This window comes from Podarcis filfolensis (assembly GCF_964270895.1).
Source record: "Podarcis filfolensis genome assembly, chromosome: 16".
In the NCBI taxonomy this organism is placed as follows: Eukaryota; Metazoa; Chordata; class Lepidosauria; order Squamata; family Lacertidae; genus Podarcis; species Podarcis filfolensis.
The window spans coordinates 7,793,293-7,812,503 of NC_139620.1; the positions used below are offsets into that span (position 1 = coordinate 7,793,293).

Genomic DNA, 19,211 nt, shown 5'->3' on the forward strand with positions numbered 1-19,211 from the left:
CGGCACAGGCAGCCGCCAAGATCCCGGCCAATAGGCGCCTCGGGCCCATCAAAGCTTGGGGAGGGGGGGAGCGGGGCGGGGCCAGCCCGTTCCATGAAAGGCAATATATACGTTCGGCGGACTCAAAAGGGAGCAAAAGCTTTTGTTTTGGGCTGTACCACTTTCTTCCTCAGAAGGGTGTGTGTGTGTTATTTGAGGCTTTGCGAGCTCTGCAGCTGATGCAAATATATATGCAATATCTGGCTTCTCAGCTCAAGAAACTGGCTTGACACTTATTCTCCCGACAGAGCAGCATGTAAATGTCATGAAATAGAAAATAAACCCTGAACCACACGCACCATTTTACTTGTGAACTACTAAATTAAAACCCCTGGAGGGGGCAGAAAGAGAACCTTCTCTTAGTTCTGGAAAGCAAGGCAAGACACAGGTGCTGGTAGCTCAGGTCAGGTCAAGCAACAGGTTTCTGAAGGCGTTTTCTCTGGAGGCGAGCAAGGCTGCAAGCGATGCGCATTGTTGTTGTTGTTTAGTCGTGTCCGACTCTTGGTGACCCCCTGGACCAGAGCACGCCAGGCACTCCTGTCTTTCACTGCCTCCCACAGTTTGGTTAAACTCATGCTGGTAGCTTTGAGAACACTGTTCAACCATCTCGTCCTCTCGTCCCCTTCTCCTTGTGCCCTCCATCTTTCCCAACATCAGGGTCTTTTCCAGGGAGTCTTCTCTTCTCATGAGGTGGCCAAAGTATTGGAGCCTCAGCTTCAGGATCTGTCCTTCTAGTGAGCACTCAGGGCTGATTTCCTTCAGAATGGATAGGTTTAATCTTCTTGCAGTCCATGGGACGCTCAAGAGTCTCCTCCAGCACCATAATTCAAAAGCACCCATTCTTCGGTGAAGCTACGAGTCCTCATGGTCCTGAATGATCAAGGGGTGGGTGGGTGTTGTTAGAAGCAAAGGAAGATGCTTCACAGAGTCAAACCGTTGGTTTATCTAGGTTTAACACCGTCTACACCAGGGTTTCCCAAACTTGGGCCTCCAGCTGTTTTTGGACTACAACTCCCATCATCCCTAGCTAGCAGGACCAGTGGTCAGGGATGATGGGAACTGTAGTCCAAAAACCGCTGGAGACCCAAGTTTGGGAAACACTGGTCTACAAAGTCAGTGGAATTCAGACAGGTGTATTTTCCCACCAGTCCTACCTGGAGATTGAACCTGAGCCCTTCTTGCATGCAAAAGCAAATGCTCTACCACTGAGCTACTTCCCCTGCTTTGCTGCATCAGTAACACTCCTTGCTCAACACCTCTTTAGATTGCAGGATGCCACCAAAATAAAAATGTAAATGCATTTTTGTAGGATATGCACCAAAGTGGCTAGGCAATTTTTTTTAACATCAATGGGGTATTCTTCCAAATTTCCAGAGGGCATCAAATACCATCACCTCTGCAAACATCTCACAACTCCAGCTAGTTATGAACAAGAGATACCCCATGGATCAGACATTTAAAGCCAGCTACTAACCATGCTTCATAGCAAACCACATTAATTAAAAAAAATAACAAGCTTAGAGGATGTATTCTAAGCCAGAGGGCATTTGTGGTCCTAAAATCTGCTCCCGTAATCATGGTTACAGCTGCAGCAGTGTCCCCACACATAATCACAGGCTTGCACCCCATTGCATAACCACTTGTCTCTTACCTGTGTCTCTGGTCTTCCCATCTTAAGCTGCACTCTTTTCATGCATACCCTCATAGCTGCTTTAAATTTAATGGTGGATGGAAAACAAAGGCTTTGGGAAAACAGAGGTGTGTAACTAAGCAGAGTGGCTGGTAAAGAACTTTCCTACGATCCCTTTGCTGGTATCAACAGGCAAAGAAATATTTGAACAGCTTGCATTTTCACTAGAAAATCACCACTCCAAATATGAGATACTGATAGCGTATCTTCTTTGTTTCACATTCTAGGCTCTATGTTCTGCAAGTTTCAAAACTCCAGAGATGGACCATTATAGTTTTGGAGGAATTTCCGGAGGGGTAAGTGTGTTAAGGGACTATTTGTTTTTCTGCAATCACCCAAGGATCTTGTGGCATAAACTTTTGTGGACCTGGGTCCACAGATGCACCTAACAAAAGTGGACTTGAGTCCAGAAGAAATCTGTTAAATTGTTTTTGGTAGTCTGGAGAGAAGCAGGTGGCTTGTATCTAAATTTGACATGTACAAATCCATTTCTGCATTTTTCCTCCCTGTTTCAGACACTAGAAACAAGCTGGGAGACAGATACTTAAGTTGCAAAACAATGCTCATCTCTATGCTTAGGGACCCAGAGCCAAGGTTGTTTCAGAGATGGTAAAAGGTAAAGGACCTCTGGACGGTTAAGTCCAGTTAAAGATGACTATGGGGTTGTAGCGCTCATCTCGCTTTCAGGCAGAAGGGACTGATGGCCGTCCACACACAGCTTTCTGAGTCATGTGGCCAGCATGACTAAACCGCTTCTGGCGCAACGGAACACTGTGACGGAAACCAGAGCGCATGGAAACGCTGTTTACTTTCCCGTCGCAGCAGCACCTATTTATCTACTTGCACTGGCGTGCTTTCAAACTGCTAGGTTGGCAGGAGCTGGGACAGAGCAACGGGAGCTCACCCTGTTGTGCGGATTCCAACCACCAACTTTCCTGCGGCTGCTCTTAATGTTGTGGAGTTTCCTCCAAAGAGAGGTTAAATTGGCTATGTGTTATCCCTCCCTGTTTAGACAGGCATTTAGAAACCCGTGCAAACAGAGCTGATCACTGGGCTGGAAATTTTATTTTAGTGGCTGGTTTTCAATATGTTGTAATGTATATTATTGTTTTAATTAGTGTGTTTTTATCACAGTGGTACCTCTAGTTACGAACTTAATACATTCCGGAGGTCTGCTGTTAACCTGAAACTGTTCTTAATTAGAGGCGTGCTTTCGCTAATGAGGCCTCTTCCTGCTGTTGTGCCGGTGGCACACGATTTCCGTTCTCATCCTGGGGCAAAGTTCTCAACTCAAGGCAACTCTTCCAGGTTAACGGAGTTTGTAACCTGAAGTGTTTGTAACCTGAGGCATTTGTAACTCGAGATACCACTGTATTCTGTATTATTCTATATTTGTAATTGATGTATTTTAAATGCCGCAAGCCTCCTTGAATCCCAACTTGGGAGAAAAGTGGGATACGAATATATTAAATGAAATAAATCCTGCAGGGAACACACTGGCAAAGCAGATCCCTCCTCCCAACCAGTGGGTTAACTTTGGCAAGTGTGTAGGACTGCCCATCTATCAGTCAGTTGACACCCTCATGATATGAAATGATAGGCAGGTAGGTGCCCCACCTACCTATTAAAAGATGACCAAAAAGGTCATAGTAGTAGTGGCTTGTTCAATTTACTGTAAGTTTCCAACAACAGTCCCCGCACCACCAGCCAAAAAAAAAAACCAAGACAAAGGCATTTTTTTTTCCTTTTCCCTGCAATTGTTTCTTATGGTAAACCAGAAAATACAAGATGCCGTTCAAAACCAGAACAGAACAGTTGAGCTCACAAGACACTGGGCGGCAAACAGAGAAAAGAATCTGCCTTCCTAGTGTCTTCAAACACACACAAACAAAATACCAACCAGCAGGCTGGCCACAAGAGCATAAACATAAAAATGAAAAGTTTGCTGCCATTGTTTATTATTATTTAAAAAAAAAAATCTGCTTTCGGCCACAACAGGTTTGGTGAATTAAACACTAGTTGGGCCTGATCCTTTTTTGGGGGGAGGGGTGGAGGAAGGAGAGGGGCAGGGAAGGAAGAACTCCACTGATTTGTGCTCACCATATATAAAAGTCACAGAATTATTTGTTGGGCCTGGGGTGTGGACGTAAGCAGAAACATCAGAAAGGAAGTATGGGATTCAGCATCACTGTGCATGAGCAGCCACCTTGAAACCCAACATTTACAGCAGCTGTAGCTGCCGAGACTGCAATTTATAAGCACCTGAGACCTTCTGTCTACAGCAAGGTCAAAAAAAAATTTTTTGGGGGGGTTGAGGAAGACAGGAGAGGAAGGGGACAGTCATGCATGTAATGTCCTGTTGAGGAGCTTCAAGATGATGCCATCTACAGACAGCAGGTCAGTCACATTTGTTTTTGGAAGTTGTTTAAGAAATGTGTGTGTGTGTGTGTACGTGCGCGCATGTAGATAAACACACAATTCTCTCCCGCCCGCCAGTTTCATACAACGCAGGAGTATCAAAATGCAAGAGAAACCCGTGAAAGTTATTGTCTCCTACCCCTCCCCACGCCGTCAGGGCGGCTGTTGCCGGTCGTGGCTTACAGGAGAGGGCTTGGGTGGGGAAGGACCAGCGCACAGAACACACAACCTCAGCGAGTGTCTACAGCAAGGGTGGGTCAGTCGTTGGCTTCGGGGTCTGTCTGGGCCATGTAGGCATCCAGTTCGGCATCCAGGTGTCCTTTCGTTTTCGACATGTACGCGTCAAGCTGGTTGTCGAGCTGCTCCTTGGTCAGGGCGGGGCGAGGGGCGCCTCTGCCTCTGCCCCGGCCTCTCCCACGGCTGCCAAAGCCGCCTCGTCCCCGGCCCACCATGCCACGACCTGGGTGGGAGAGGAGGAGGACAGGGTTAGGCACTGCACCACTGGAGCTCAGCTGCCTCCTCTTCTAGGATAAAGTTCAAACCGCCCCCCGCTCCATAGCCTCTCCAGTGCAACAGATGCCAAAAATGCGATCGGAGGGCTGCTGTCAATCAGAATAGACACAGAAAGCTTCCTCTGACTACACCAGGCTGTCGGTCCATCTAGTTAACTCAGTATTGCCTAGACCAGGGTTTCCCAAACTTGAGTCTCCAGCTGTTTTTGGACTACAGTTCCTATCATCCCTGACTACTTGTTCTTCTAGCTAGGGATGATGGGAGTTGTAGCCCAAAAAAAGCTGAAGCCCAAGTTTGATCTATATTGATTGGCAGGGGCTCTCCAGTGTTTGAGGAAGGGGATATTCCCAGCCCTTCCTGGATGTCAGTGATTGGATCTTTTGCATTCACAGATGATGTTCTATCATTGAGTTATGGCTTGTCTCCTAAAGTTAAAGCAAGATCCCAGATCTTAGTTTTCCTGATTAAATGGCCGATTCTAGTCCTCATAATAATGTTTGTCTATCTCACCGAGGCAGCGGCTCTCTTGGGTTTCAATGTTTTTCCTGCGTTTGGTTTGAACGTTTTTTGCTATTCCTGCTTATTCATTCCAAGTCGCTTTGAAATACTTTGGTGTAAAAAGCGGCAAACGAATATAACTGACCTCTCCTGTGCTGTGGTTTTCACACATGCAGTAAATCTACTGTATATTTTTGGAAAGCTGTTTGTTCCTTCGCTAAGCATTTAGATGCCTCTTAAAGATACAGCAACCAAATTTGGCATGCCGGTTCCTGAGGTGACGGAGCAGGTTTTCGTCTTAAGTTTGGAAACAGCTGGATGCCATTCTGAATCGAGATGGCAGACTAAACCTTTTCAGTACGGGACTGATGTTTTCGCTTCTTAGAATTTCTCTGCAATGCCAGGTACGAGGCTGCAGGAATAAAATGAAAGTGAGTGTAACATCCCAAGTTAGTTGTGCTCACCTCTGCCGCCAATGCCACCCCGGCCCATGGCTCCTCTGCCAAGCCCTCCTCTGCCAAGCCCACCCCGTCCTCTAAGGCCTCCTCTTCTCAGGCCCATTCGAGCAGCTATGCCACGTCCTCCCCGAAGTAAACCCTGTCCTTTAAAGGGGAAGAGAGAGAGAGAGAGAGAGAGAGAGAGAGAGAGAGAGAGAGAGAGACAGTCAACCATCAGTTGAGCTTTTGAAGAAAAGGTCTTGCCAGCAAACTCAGGCTATTTCTGCACTACAGGTCTCTTTTCAAATTCTACAGTGGCTTAATAATAATGGTGTCTCCAAAGCACATTTTACTTGAGAATTCTCTTTTGGATCCTAGCCCCTTCACTGGTTGTCGGCTTCCTATTTCAAAAAAAGTTGCAACAGCCCAGGTAACTGTTATGCCAAAATGCGCTATGGCAAATGTGGGGAGGCTTTGTAGCCTTACAGTTGTTGTTGGACCCCCAAGTCCGAGCAACCGGCGTGGCCACAGTCAGGGATGATGGGAGTCATAGCCGAAAGTTCACCACCCATTACCTATGGGCTTCAAAGCCTACCAGCCTTGTTTTCCATTTTCCAGGCTTCTCTCTGCAATTACAGAAGCTAGGAACTTAAAAAAAACCAAAACAAAACAAGCAGAGCTTACTCCAGGATAGCAAACTTAGCTGAAGAGAAGCAGAGCTCTGCTAAAGGCGGCTTAGTCTTTGGTAATATGGTGCCCTGAACAAAGACAAAAGTCCACCCCCCAAATATCTTATTTTAATAATACTTCATTTTGGTACAGTTGCATTTTTATGGATCTTAGTAAATACAGGTTTTAAAATTATTATTATTATTATTATTAATCATCATCATCATCATCATCATCATCATCATCATCATCATTAGCCCCCTTGGTTGTATGTCCTAAATCTGGCACCGGAAAACTGTTTCATCTGTTGGGGGCAGGTTCCCTAAGTTTCTCTTTCCTCAACTCCTTGCTCTCCCACCCCTCTCTCAAGTTTTCACCAAGTATACTAAATCCACTGAAGTCACGCCATGCAATCAGACTCATGTGGACTATGTCAAAGTTTATGTACTGAGCGCCGAAACTGGGGGAGCAGAGCACACAGCAAACAGACTGTGTGAAGCATGGACATCAGTTCTGCCCCCCCCCCAGTATTATTGTTCATCAGATATATCTTTGGGAGGTGTCAAGTGATATTTGGCAAGTAGAGTTTGGGGAGCCTCAGGCCTGGGGGCTGAATGTGGCCCTCAAGGTCTCCCTATCTGGCCCTCGGAACTCTCCCAGGCCCCACCCCTCATGGGCCCTGCTTCACACCCTCTCCTTGAGTGTTTTTGCCTGGCTGGGATGTGCCTCTGAACTCTGGCCATGCCTCTCTGGGTGGAGGATGAAGAAGGGAATGCATGTGTATGTGCAGAAAGTAGCCTATGGCACAAAGGTAAAATTGGCCTTAACTTTTCCACCCATTGTTCCTCCTTGCCCTCCCCAACACTGGCATGTGGCCCTTCTTGGAAGGGTACCCAGAAAGGATTGCTGCCTCCCGACAGAAAACGGTGCTGCCTCCCCCCCAGTCCTAAGTGAACTAATTCACTGACACACTAACCTCGGAGGGGAATTCCTCCCCGAAGCAACGCTCTGGCGCCACGTCCGCCGCGCATGGCTCCTCGGGGCAAGCCTCTCTGACCCATGGGCAAGCCTCGGCCCCCTAACACACCCCGGGCCAGGGGTCCCGCCGGCCGGCCTAAGCGTGCCTGGATGTTGCTCTTCCCCAGGCGTTGCTTCAGGCTCTTCTGGAAGAAGAGAGTGTTAGACAGGAAAACGTCGCACAGAAACAAGCAGAGAGCAGCTGGCATGGAAAGGCGGGCGCAAGCTGCTTGAGATGGGAGTAATGGGGGGAAAAGAGAGAGAGAGGGTCACATGTGATCACCACGGCTCTTGGTTCAATGCAGGAAAGGTCTGGGGAAGAAAAAGGGTGAAGCAACATGGTTTGGTTTGAGGAGGGAATGAAGATGTGCCCAGAACATTTTTAGAGATGCACTGCATTTTTATTTTAAATACCATTACATAAAAACTATGCAATAGTCTTATCACATCAGCAGACCAGTGTATAATGGATTATTATGTGAGCGGCTGTAAATATATGAAATGTTAAACATGGTTCTCCAGCTCTCACAACAAGTCACCTGGTAGCTCATGAAATCATACCAAGGTACATCCTAACTAGATCAGACAAAGGGAAAGGTGGGGACCGTAGATGCACCCTGAGATGAATCAGAGCCACCTTTTGCAAGTAGGGGATGACCATGCCTCTCTTTCAGGGAGCAGCACCCATTCAGGACTCTACTGCATTTTAGCTCCATCTGCCAAGGCTATAATAAAAACTAGGTTGTGGGATATCGAACGCCAAGAACTAACAGTAGCAGCAGAGAAAACATCTTCCCCTCTTTATTTTCAACTTTCTTGGGCACATGAAACCAACCACAATTACCTTGAATTTCTGCTTAACCCTCAAGAAAGAAGAGCATTTTTGCTGGCCAGGTTTAATTCAAATCCATCAAACTTCCTTTGGGGAAGGTTCTCAGGCAGGGTGGAAGGAGAAAGAACTTGCCCATGTGAAGACCACCTGGTGGAAACCCTTACAACATATGGTTCTCAATTGGAAACTATATGCTGACCTGTCAGCAATTTCTAGATCAACTCTGTATCCCCAAATGAAAACCAGAGTTGGAGGTCATACATTTTCTATTACTGGGGAATGATCAGGAGCTCACCAAGGTACTGGCTAAATATCTCTATTTGGTTTTTTGTCGTCAAAATACACTGCAGACGTCTGACCTGAGATGTGATGATAGACTGTTCTGCCTCCTTTCTTTTAGCAAATGTTTAGTGCCACTGGGGAAGTGGTAATTCTGTATTGATTTGTTTTGGATGTGATGCCAATAAAAGGTTTGATGATGATGATTTTAGCTCCTGCCATATGTTCTCATTTAAAAAAGGCCATTTCACACAAGTCGTCCAATGGAGCAGCACCTGCTACACACGTGTCACGGCTGCCTGCACCACCCCGGTGCCCAAATGTAGATGGAGACTAAAGCTACACAAGGGGGAAATGATTGCATGATCAAAACCAGCAAAGCTGCACCACCACCCTGGTCCTCTGAGGCCCAAACACAGAAGGGCAAACTCTCCCAGAATGGGATTTCCGTCACAAGTCAGTAATCTTCTGGGGCCTGCCACAGCGAGGTGCAAGGGAACCTCCTCTGCTGTAGCCAAGTCCCTGAGATCAACCCACGTTGCTTTAACCTTATGCAGCACAATTACATAGAAGGGCATTTTCTGTTTCTGGGATGACATGCAATCGTTCTTGTCCTTTGTGGTTTCTATTTTGTTATTTTTCACACAATGAATACTAGAAGTAAACAAATAATGGGTACGTCTGTGTGGTGCCTTCCAGATCTGTCGTGAACTGCAGCTCCCATCACACACCCTCCATCACTGACTGAGCTGGGACTGATGCAAAGTTGCCACCTGAAACAGGTGGAGGGCACCAGGTTAGCAACCCCTGAGTAAAGCTATATGGTGATTGCTATGCAGTCCTTCCTTAAGAGCCCTGATGGATCAGACCACCCGGACAAAGGGTTACTTCCTAGAAGGCAGCAGGAGGTGTCGTGGGACGTGGCCCACCAGCAGGAACATCGACCAAAGATTTGCATAAGGAGAGCCTTGCTGGGTCAGGCCAATGGCCCATCTAGCCCAGAATCCTAATCTCGCATGAGGACCACGCTGTGGGAAGACAAAGGGTTATTTCCTAGAAGGCAGCAGGAGGTGTCGTGGGACGTGGCCCACCAGCAGGAACATCGACCAAAGATTTGCATAAGGAGAGCCTTGCTGGGTCAGGCCAATGGCCCATCTAGCCCAGAATCCTAATCTCGCAAGAGGACCACGCTGTGGGAAGCCTGCAAGCGGGACCCTGTGGTTTCCAGAAGCTGGTATCCACCTATCACACCCCGCCTGTATTTCCCACCCAAAGGAAGCCCCTGGCTGCCAAGGCTCCATCGCTGGCTCTCCTGCGCCTCTCTCACCTGCTTGAGCTTTAACGCAGCCTGCACAGAAGGTCTGTTCTCCATCTGCTGGGCCAGCCTCCTGTTCCGGGCACTGGCTAGCTGTTGCTGCTGCATGGTGGCTCGAATGTTCACGGGGATCGGCTGTTTGTTCTTCAGCATATTAGTAAAGCTTCAAGGTCGAACAAAACGGGTGTTTAAACAAAAGCTTGTCATTACAAAAGCATCTCAACTGGCATTTCATGGCCCTTAAGAGTGGGCGGCCGCGGCCCACAATTTTTTTTTTTTAAAAACGCCAACAACGTGGTACACATTTTAATTTATCGCAGGTTAATGAGCTACAGACTTTTCCTCATTTTCCAGAAGACGTGCAAGGACAGGACATTCAAAAGGGTGTGGATTAGTGCAGTATATTTAAAACAGAAGTGATTTTTTTAAATAAAAAAATCAAATTTCATGTGATCTCAAAATGAAGAAGAAGCAAAGATGGAAAAAAGCACACAAAGCAGTTAAGCAAGATGGAGAGAAAGGTGAAGGGAAAGCAGTGCTGGTTGCAAATGGACTGACTCAATTGGCCAGCAAAGGGAGGCTAAGAGAGGAATTGCCAAATCAAGCTGCTTTGAACCACTAGGTCATCTTGAAGCTGCAACAGACCTCTTCTCCCCACAGGAACCAGCCCAGACCCTGCGGTCTTCATCTAAAGCCCTTCTCATTGAGTGCCCCACCTGAGGGAGGTGCGGAGGGTGGTCACACAAGAACAGGCCTTTTCTAGTGGTGCCATGCTGCCACCCGCTGGTCCCAGGAAGACATGCCTGATGCCAACCTTGCCAATCTTTAGGCATCAGGCCAATACTTTTTAACTCAACCAGGACTTTGATAGATTAATGCTGCCATCTGTGGCAGTGCTCAGCTTTAAGCAGGGCAGGTAGGCCTTGGTTCTTATTTATATGTTGCTATATTTTGGTATGGTTCATGGTTTCAGAATCCCCCTCACTCCTGGGGGTTTACATTGCTTTTATAAGTTGTATTTCACCGTGTCAAGCTGCTCTGATAAAGGTAAAGGTACCCCTGACCATCAGGTCCAGTCGTGACCGACTCTGGGGTTGTGCGCTCATCTCGCTCTATAGGCCAGGAGCCGGCGCTTGTCCGCAGACAGCTTCCGGATCACGTGGCCAGCGTGACTAAGCCGCTTCTCGCGAACCAGAGCAGCGCACGGAAACGCCGTTTACCTTCCCGCCGGAGTGGTATCTATTTATCTACTTGCACTTTGAGGTGGTTTCGAACTGCTAGGTTGGCAGGAGCAGGGACCGAGCAACGGGAGCTCACCCCGTCGCGGAGATTCGAACTGCCGACCTTCCGATCGGCAAGTCCTAGGCTCCGTGGTTTAACCCACAGCGCCACCCGCGTCCCAAGCTGCTCTGATACTTGCTATATAAAATGACTGATATAATAAATAATATTATACAATGCTCCAAAGATCGCAAAATTAAAGAACCGGCCCTATATTTAATAACTCTCCTGGCAGCCACAGGCAATGAGTACTTTTAGGCAGAGCATGTACCGGAAGGATGGGGGGCTGAGAGGTGAGAGCTATTAGTTTCTTAGCAAGCTAGTCACTTTCATTAGCTTATTTATGAGGGAGCTAGGAAATGGCATGTGTGTCCCCCAGAACTACAATCCCAGGGGTTTCTAATACTATGGCAAAAATGCCGTTCCAATTCTTATGGCAGTTTCCATCTTTTGGAAACATAAGGGAACACACAAACTGCCAATCGGCTTTATGCCGCTAGCATAGTGCTGGATTTGCACCCAATCCAAACGAGGGTTGGATCCAGATTCTGAAAGGCGGCTGCTGCTCAAAAACAAGGTTTTTCAGCTCTCCCTTTATGTGCCTGAGGACTTCTACCAAGCAGCACCCTAAACCAGGAGACACAAGGGGCTGCCAGCTGGAAAGAAACCAGTTGTTGGCGGGAAGCATTTTCTGCTCATGCCAGGGGCATTCAAACCCTATGAGTAAGGATCTCAAACAGCACACAGGATGTGCTTTCGAAGTCAAGTTTGGACCTGGCTCCAGAAATGGTTCCTTCAGCAAATAACTGGCCATGCTGGCTGGGGCTGGTGGAAGTCGGGAACCCAACTGCAGCTGGAGGAGCCACAGGTTTTCCCTACACGGAGACCCCTCTCCCCACCAAAAACTCCATGCCCCGGCAGGTGCATGGACAGAGCAAGGAATCGGAGCCTGCTGCCCAATCTAGGCCCAGAGCCACAAGGTCAAATGCAGACAGGACAAGGGCACACTGGTGAGCAACTGTTAGAAATGAGTCATAAATCAATCACGTTATGGGAGGGGTATTTCTCGGACTAAGGTGAAACTATGAAGCTCCTTTGCCGTTTTTGCTTTTGGTTTTCTGGATGCTGTTTAAGTAATACTGTGATGTTTATAGTATTGAAATGTGGGGTTTTGCTATGTTATTATAATTGTTAATGTTTGCTAAGTTATTGCAAAAATAGTCTTTGTAGCATTCGTTTGCAATGTGTTCCCCTTTTCTTTGTTATAAGCCGCTCTGAGCATGATTTATTTTGTGGAAAAGCGGCATACAAATTAATTGAGTGACTGAATGAAATGAAACGGATTTTTTCTGGGCAAGGACCTCGCCCCTTTCCACGTCTATGATGCCACTCACCCTGCCAAGTTAGCAAGGGCTCAATATCAAATAGTACTAATACCACCTTCAAAATACGATGGGAAGCAGCTACCCCTACAGTGTGGTGTGGCGTGAGCACTGGTTCCCCAATTGAGGAGTCAGGCATGGGGGAGATGGCCACATGTGAAAACCTGATGTTATGGAATAGAGAAGAGCTTTCCAAACTTTTCAAGTTGGTGACACGCTTTTTGGACATGCATCATTTTGCAACACAGTAATTCAGTTTTACTAGCCAACTGGAGGTTAAACTAACCCTTTCCATTGCCAGGAGGAGCGCAGGGAGTGTTCGCGCAACACAACTACACACTGCAGCTGACACACTAATGTATTGTGACACAGAGTTTGGAAAACTCTGGAATAGAGTCTACAGCAGGTGTGAGGAACCACTGGCCCTCCAAATGTTACTGATTCCAAGTCCCATCAGCTCCAGCAAGCATGGCCAACAGCCGGAGTTATGGGAGTTGTAGTCCAGCAACATCTGGAGGGCACTAGGATTCACGACCCCCAGGGTTTGACAAAACTCACACATCTACTACAATTTTGAGAAGGGGCAAGAAATAAAAAAAAATTCAAATGGAAAGTTAGAATTCATTTTCTGACTGCTGAAAGGCATGTTTCCCACTCCTGGTCTACGGCATAGCTAGCAGGCTCTCCCGATTGTTCAGAAAGTCTGCAAACCCTACTGCCTGCGTGTGTGTATTCCTATCCAATAATGCCATAATGCTATGAAGATTTACTTGGAAGTGCACTTGATTGAGCAAAGTGGGACTTAATTCCAAATAAGCTTATGTAGGACTGCACTGTTTATTAAACAGTATTCTGCAGATTGCAAAAGGACTATCTCTACACCCTCAAAGAACGCCTGATGGAAACTTTAGACACAAATGAAATGCCAGTCCAAGAACTGGAGATATGCTATTCAGCAACATGGCTGTAAAAAGGCACAATTTATTCTCTAACAGAACAGACATTATGTAAGGCTAGAAAGAATTTTGTTTGCAATTGTAATGTCATGCATTTATATCAAAGGTGGGGGGAACCCATGGTCTTCCTGGCATTGTTTGGCTACAACTCCTTGTCCACTGAGCAGGCTGGCTGGGGTGGATGGGGAACTGGAAGTCCGGCAACACCTGGAGGGTGACAGGTTACCCATCCCTGATCAAAGAGCAGCTGACTGTGAGTTGTATGGTCTCCTCAGAGCAGACCTACTGAAATTAATGGACAGAAAGGATGTAGATGCCCAACTGTTTCAAGGGACCAATTCAAAGTACAACTAATACTGGAACCACCCCAACAGAGTAGCTCAAGGAGTTTCTCAGATAATCCAAGCCTGCCATACCTCTGTACACTAGATCCCTCTTCTCCTGGCCTGCCATTGAAACCAGCTGTGCGTTTCCCGGAGAGATGACCAGGTTTTAAGATTACCAACCCTCTTAACAGAGACAGAGTACACAAGGGCCACACAATGTAAGCACCACCTATTAGTTGGAAATTTTACATTTAGGAATGCACTGGAGAGGAGAGAAGAAAAAGTAAAGAGAAGAGAGGGCATGCAGAGGGCAAAGGAAGCAGATGATGAATGGAGCGGAGCACTTGCCTCTTACAAGGTCCAAGGACTGTGGCCAAGGAGCCTTCGGGCTGATCAGAGCGGCCAGCTGCCTGCCTCTTACAGGCCAGACCACACAAGGATGTGTGTCCGCCTTGGACACCGCAGCAAAGCCTCCTGCAGCTTAGGTCACATGCTACCGCACTGCAGGGGTCACCTATATAATGTGAACACATGTGGAAGAAAAAAAGGAGGGTGCGAGGTTTTCCTTAGAACACATCCCACCAGATTACCGTTTTCAGCTTTATCATCAGACAGACAATTTTGGCCCTTTTAACCTTGTGTACCATCGCTTGCTGTAGGATTTAAGGCAGATGCAAAGCTGCCCCCTGCTTCTCTGCATCTGGGTAGGTTAAAAGCAGGGCAAGGACCATGTTGGCTCTGGATATCGAACACAGTGATAACTAAGCAAAAATAAAAATTAAAAAAAAATCTTATGAGCTGAAGTTGGCCGTTGGGCTCCTCACCGCTCGTTGAGGGACATCTTGGTGGTGCTCTTAAGCACGACTTTCGGCGCTGACTGCGCGGCCATCTCAGGTCCCCAGAATCTGCAAAAGAAGAAGACAGGGCCAGTTCAGAAGAAAGAAAGAAAAAAAAAACATTAACTGTTGCTAAAGAAGGGGCTTCTTCACACAGCTCACAGCTAAATGTTGGAATTCACCCACAAGAGGCAGTTACGGCCACTAACTTTGCTGGCTTTAAAGGAGGATTGGAGAAATCCATGGGGGATAAAGGCTATTGATGAATACTAGCCATGATGGCTAATTTCTGCTTTCATGATCAGAGGCAGTAATGCTTCTGAATCCCAGCCCTGGGAACTGGTAGGAGGGGAAAGCACTCTTGCACTCAGGCCCTGCTGCTTTTTGCTATCTGGTTGGCCACTATGAGAACAAGTGGAAGGACTACATGGGTCTTTGGCCTGATCCATCAGGCTCTTATGTTCTGGGAATCAGGGAGTTCATTGGTCCTCTAGCCAGTAACAAGAGCATCTGCCTCACAGTCCGTCTCAGGGAACTTCTCTCCTCTTTTTTAAAGAGCCAAGCAAGATTCCTCAATACAATTATGGAGGAGAAGGCTATCAATGGCTACTGCCTGAGCCTGTCTTCGCATGCAGAGTAAGTTCCTAACTCACTGAGGGTTTGACACCTGTCATTGACCCTCAGCTAGTTTAGTTGGCCAGTCAAATTCATTTCCCAGAAGGAGCATTACTGTGCTACAGAAGGAGTCTACACTGTGCTGCATTCATTGGTGTTTCAGGGGCCTAATCTGGCCCGCCAGTCAATTTAATCCGCCCCCCATGACAGTATATGTCCTGGGGTAAAATAAAAAAAAAAAAGCTCAACAACTTCAATCCTAAAAGAAGCTCAGCAGCTTTGGTCGGCCCTCACACAAGTTCACTTCAGCAAATCTGGCCCTCTTTGAAAAAAAGTTTGGGCACCCCTGGAATAGGACCTGGGAGCCCAGAGTTCTAGTCCCCGCTCAGCCGTGGAGCTCATTGGGTGACCTTAGGCCAATCACTGTCTCTCAGCCCAACCTACCTCACAGGGTCATTGAGAGACCAAATGGGGGTGGGGTGGGGAACCAAGTTCACCACGTTGGCGAAAAAGTGGGATATAAATGTAATAAATAATAAAGGAGGGCAAAGTAGAGCCAACATCAAGAGTGATTTTGCACAGGTTTTTTAAAAAGCAGGAACCCAGGGCAACTGAGTTCCCTGACCTTTTGTCCGGGGGGCTGGTATGGATATACACCCAATGCCTGAGCCAAAAATCCACGTTTACAAAGGTACCTCGGGTTAAGTACTTAATTCGTTCTGGAGGTCCGTTCTTAACCTGAAACTGTTCTTAACCTGAAGCACCACTTTAGCTAATGGGGCCTCCTGCTGCCGCTGAAGCACGATTTCTGTTCTAATCCTGAAGCAAAGTTCTTAACCAGAGGTATTATTTCTGGGTTAGCGGAGTCTGTAACCCGAGGTACCACTGTATCTGTAATCAATAAATTTGTGGCCATTTCTAATTCAGATCCTTGTCTGCTTGAGTTGATTAATCACAAATTAACATTTAGCCACTGCTGGGTGTGTGTGTGTGTGTGTGTGTGTGTGTGTGTATACACACACACATACACACACACACACACACACATATATATATATATATGTGTATGTGTGTGTGTGTGTGTGTATATATATATATATATATATATATATATATATATATATCGGTACTGCGACTGGGCCCGCAATAAACTTCGCGGTAACTTCCCCCACCTCTCCGCTCTCCCCCCCCCCCGCAGCAGACCCATTCATTCATTCATTCATTCTGGAGAGAAGGGAATGCATGGGAATGCACTGGAGTCGCCCCGCCCACCACAGAACCCCGTTGCATCCGGGCATTCCCCCGCTGCTCGCCTGGTTTCTGAACCGGTCACGTGCGCGGCCGGGGCGAATGCCTCCCTCCCTCCCCCCCCCGCACCCGGCGCGGCCTGCTGGAAGGCGCCAACGGTCCTCGAGGCCCCGCCCCCTCCGCGCGCGGCCTACACGACCCAACGGTCTCCCCACTCACCGTCGGGGGCGGGGCTCGCTCTGCTCTGTCTGCGGCTCCGGCGGGGCCAGCGGAGGCGGCGGGAGGCTCCGCTCAGGCTTAGCCCGGCCTCCCCCGTCAGGCGCCCCAAACGCAAAGATGGTGGCGGTGGTTGGTTCCCCCCTCAGCTTCCCCTCCTCCTCCTCCAACCTCCCGTCGTCTCTCTCACGGGAGGACGACGACGGCGACGACTCTCTCACTTCAGCCGCTCGGAGCCTTCCTCGCTTCAAATTCCCCTTCAGAAAGGAGCCCGGCAAAATGGCGGAGCTTTTTTTTTAAAAAAAATTAATATATATTAAAAAAGGCCGGAGCTGCGCACGCGTCAAGCAGCGGCCGCGCGTGCGCCAGCAGGTCGAGGCGAGGCTGCCTCTCTGCGCATGCGCGGAGAAACGTCCTCTCCGGATGGGAGGAGGGGACCCGGAGCGCCACCGTGGTTACGTCTCGTAGAAAGAGAGGGAGAAGGCGGGCTTAGGCGGGCTTCGACGTGCTACGTAGAGTGCTTGGCCGTTCGTCGCTTTCTGAGTGGTTGGAGCAGAGGGAGGGGCGTGGCTCTGCCGGGGCGACGCTCATTCTCAAGAGGGGAAGCTTTTTTTTGTGAATGGATGGAGTTGGCTTAGAAGCGGGCGCGGTTTAAAGGGGCGCGGCTGCTTTTAAGTGCGAGGGGGTTGGTCGTTTTCAGATATGTTTCGGAGCGAGGCCTGCATGCAGTGGGTTGAGGTGTGTGCATAAGAACAGAAGGTGTTTCCTGTTAGAGTAGGTCAGTGGCCCATCTAAGTTATAGAATCTCAGACTTGTAGAATTGGAAGGGACGATGAAGACCATGTGGTCCAGTCCCCTGAAATGCAGGAATCTTTTGCCCAATCTTTTGCTCAACCCACAACCCTGAGATTAAGAATTTCATGCTTTACCGATTGAGCTATCTAGCATCCTGGTCTCACAGTGGCCACCCAGATGACCTCAGTGGGAAGCCTGCACACAGGACCTGTGCACAACAGCGCATACCCTGCTGAGGTTTGATGCTAGGCTGCCTATCTGCGCATGCCTATCTGTACCAGCAACTAGTATTCAGATTCATCCTGCGTCCGAGGGTGGAGGTAGAACAGAACACCACCACCACAAACTGGCTTATGAGTATGTTATGTACTGAGCTGAATAGGATCCAAACTGCAGCAGTCTGATTGGTCCTAGAACAACAGGATCCAAAAGGCAGCAGTCTGATTGGTCCTAGAACAATAGGATTCAGAATGCAGCAGTCTGATTGGTCCTAGAACAATGCAGCAGTATGATTGGTTGGCAGGAACCACCCAATCATGCTCCTGATAGAAGTGAATCCACAACCTGATTGGCTTACAGTAGAATTCCGGAATTAGCCAATCATGTGCAGCCCATTGTGTAAATAATGTATATAAAGCAGATACTTTGAGGGGACATTCATTCATTCCTCCTCACCACTATGAGCTGAATAAAGAGCATGAAATCACTTTGCAACTCTGAGTATATTTCAGAGTATAAAACCAAATTTACTAGAATAATAACTAGAATGGAGACTTGTAACCATTCAAGCAACAAACATACTAAGGTGCCATGTGCAAAACAAATCCTGGAGATACTGTAAACATGGGAGTGGATAAATGTACAACCAGTTCTGTGATTGGACTTACACTACAGTGGTACCTCGGGTTAAGTACTTAATTCGTTCCGGAGGCCCGTACTTAACCTGAAACTGTTCTTAACCTGAGACACCACTTTAGCTAATGGGGCCTCCTGCTGCCGCCGCACTGCCGGAGCACGATTTCTGTTCTCATCCTGAAGCAAAGTTCTTAACCTGAAGCACTATTTCTGGGTTAGCGGAGTGTGTAACCTGAAGCGTATGTAACCTAAAGCGTATGTAACCCGAGGTACCACTGTACTTGTTGAACGGTTCATTTATCCAGTCTGTATAACGTTTATTGCACATGCAACTTGTTAAGATACAGTTGTACATTTATCCACTCCCTGTTTACAGTATCTCCAGGCTTTGTTTTGCACATGGCACCTTAGTATGTTTGTTGCTTGAATGGTTACAAGTCTATTCTAGTTGTTATTCTAGTAAATTTGGTTTTATACTCATAAGCCAGTTTGTGGTGTTGTTTTGTTGCATTATTATTACTGTCACCACATTTGATACTTTGTGTATATACTATGGAGATAGAACAATTGTGGCTAGTAGCCATGGATAACCTTATTCCCTGTTTTAAGGCCATCCCCTTTTAAGGCCATCCAAATTGGTGGCTGCTGTTGCATCTTGTGGGAGCAATTTTCATCGTTTTAGCTATGTGCTGTGTGAAGGAGGTCTTTATTTTGTCTGTCCCGAGTCTTTATTAACTTCTCAAACACACGGGCTTTTTCTGTGCTAAGGGAAATTGGGAACTCTGAAAGTGTCTTAGGAGAGGATATTTTAAAGGCCCAACACCTTATATTCCCACACTTTACTTTCCTGCCTGTTTTGTGGTTTTAATTTAAATCTCTGCTGGGGCTCTCTCACCAGAGAGTACCTGCCCCAAACCTGGATCTATGCAGCCGAGGAATTCTCCTTTTACCATTTCTATTATCCTTTAAAACCAACAGCGTATGCAGCCCATAA

At 47.5% G+C, this 19,211-nt stretch overlaps 2 protein-coding genes across 7 annotated transcripts in view; one reads left to right on the forward strand and one right to left on the reverse strand.

The window, feature by feature from the left end:
- Window positions 1-19,211, forward strand: part of LOC310751904 (protein S100-A4-like) — a 196,358-nt gene that overhangs the window by 28,710 nt on the left and 148,437 nt on the right. The gene's annotated exons all lie outside the window — the stretch shown is intronic.
- CHTOP (chromatin target of PRMT1) lies at window positions 3,701-16,969 on the reverse strand. Of its 6 annotated transcripts, none has more exons than XM_083590821.1 (6): window positions 16,571-16,969; window positions 14,477-14,557; window positions 9,720-9,870; window positions 7,241-7,424; window positions 5,623-5,760; window positions 3,701-4,607 (listed from the first exon to the last, which is right to left on the reverse strand). In XM_083590821.1, the coding sequence occupies exons 2-6, from the start codon at window positions 14,539-14,541 to the stop codon at window positions 4,405-4,407; spliced, it is 741 nt and encodes a 246-aa protein (XP_083446947.1). In that variant the 5' UTR covers window positions 14,542-14,557; window positions 16,571-16,969; the 3' UTR covers window positions 3,701-4,404. The 6 variants fall into 6 exon arrangements, with proteins under 6 accessions (XP_083446947.1, XP_083446951.1, XP_083446946.1 ...); XM_083590825.1 differs by having other exon boundaries at window positions 14,243-14,557; window positions 16,571-16,965; XM_083590820.1 differs by having other exon boundaries at window positions 7,241-7,427; window positions 16,571-16,961.

Coding starts and splice junctions, on each gene's coding strand:
- CHTOP (XM_083590820.1), bottom strand. CDS start 14,541: ATGGCCGCGCAGTCAGCGCCGAAAGTCGTGCTTAAGAGCACCACCAAG. Junction 7,428..9,719: donor CTGCGTTAAAGCTCAAGCAG/GTGAGAGAGGCG, acceptor CTCTTCTTCCAG/AAGAGCCTGAAGCAACGCCT. Junction 5,761..7,240: donor GGGAGGAATTCCCCTCCGAG/GTTAGTGTGTCA, acceptor TCCCCTTTAAAG/GACAGGGTTTACTTCGGGGA.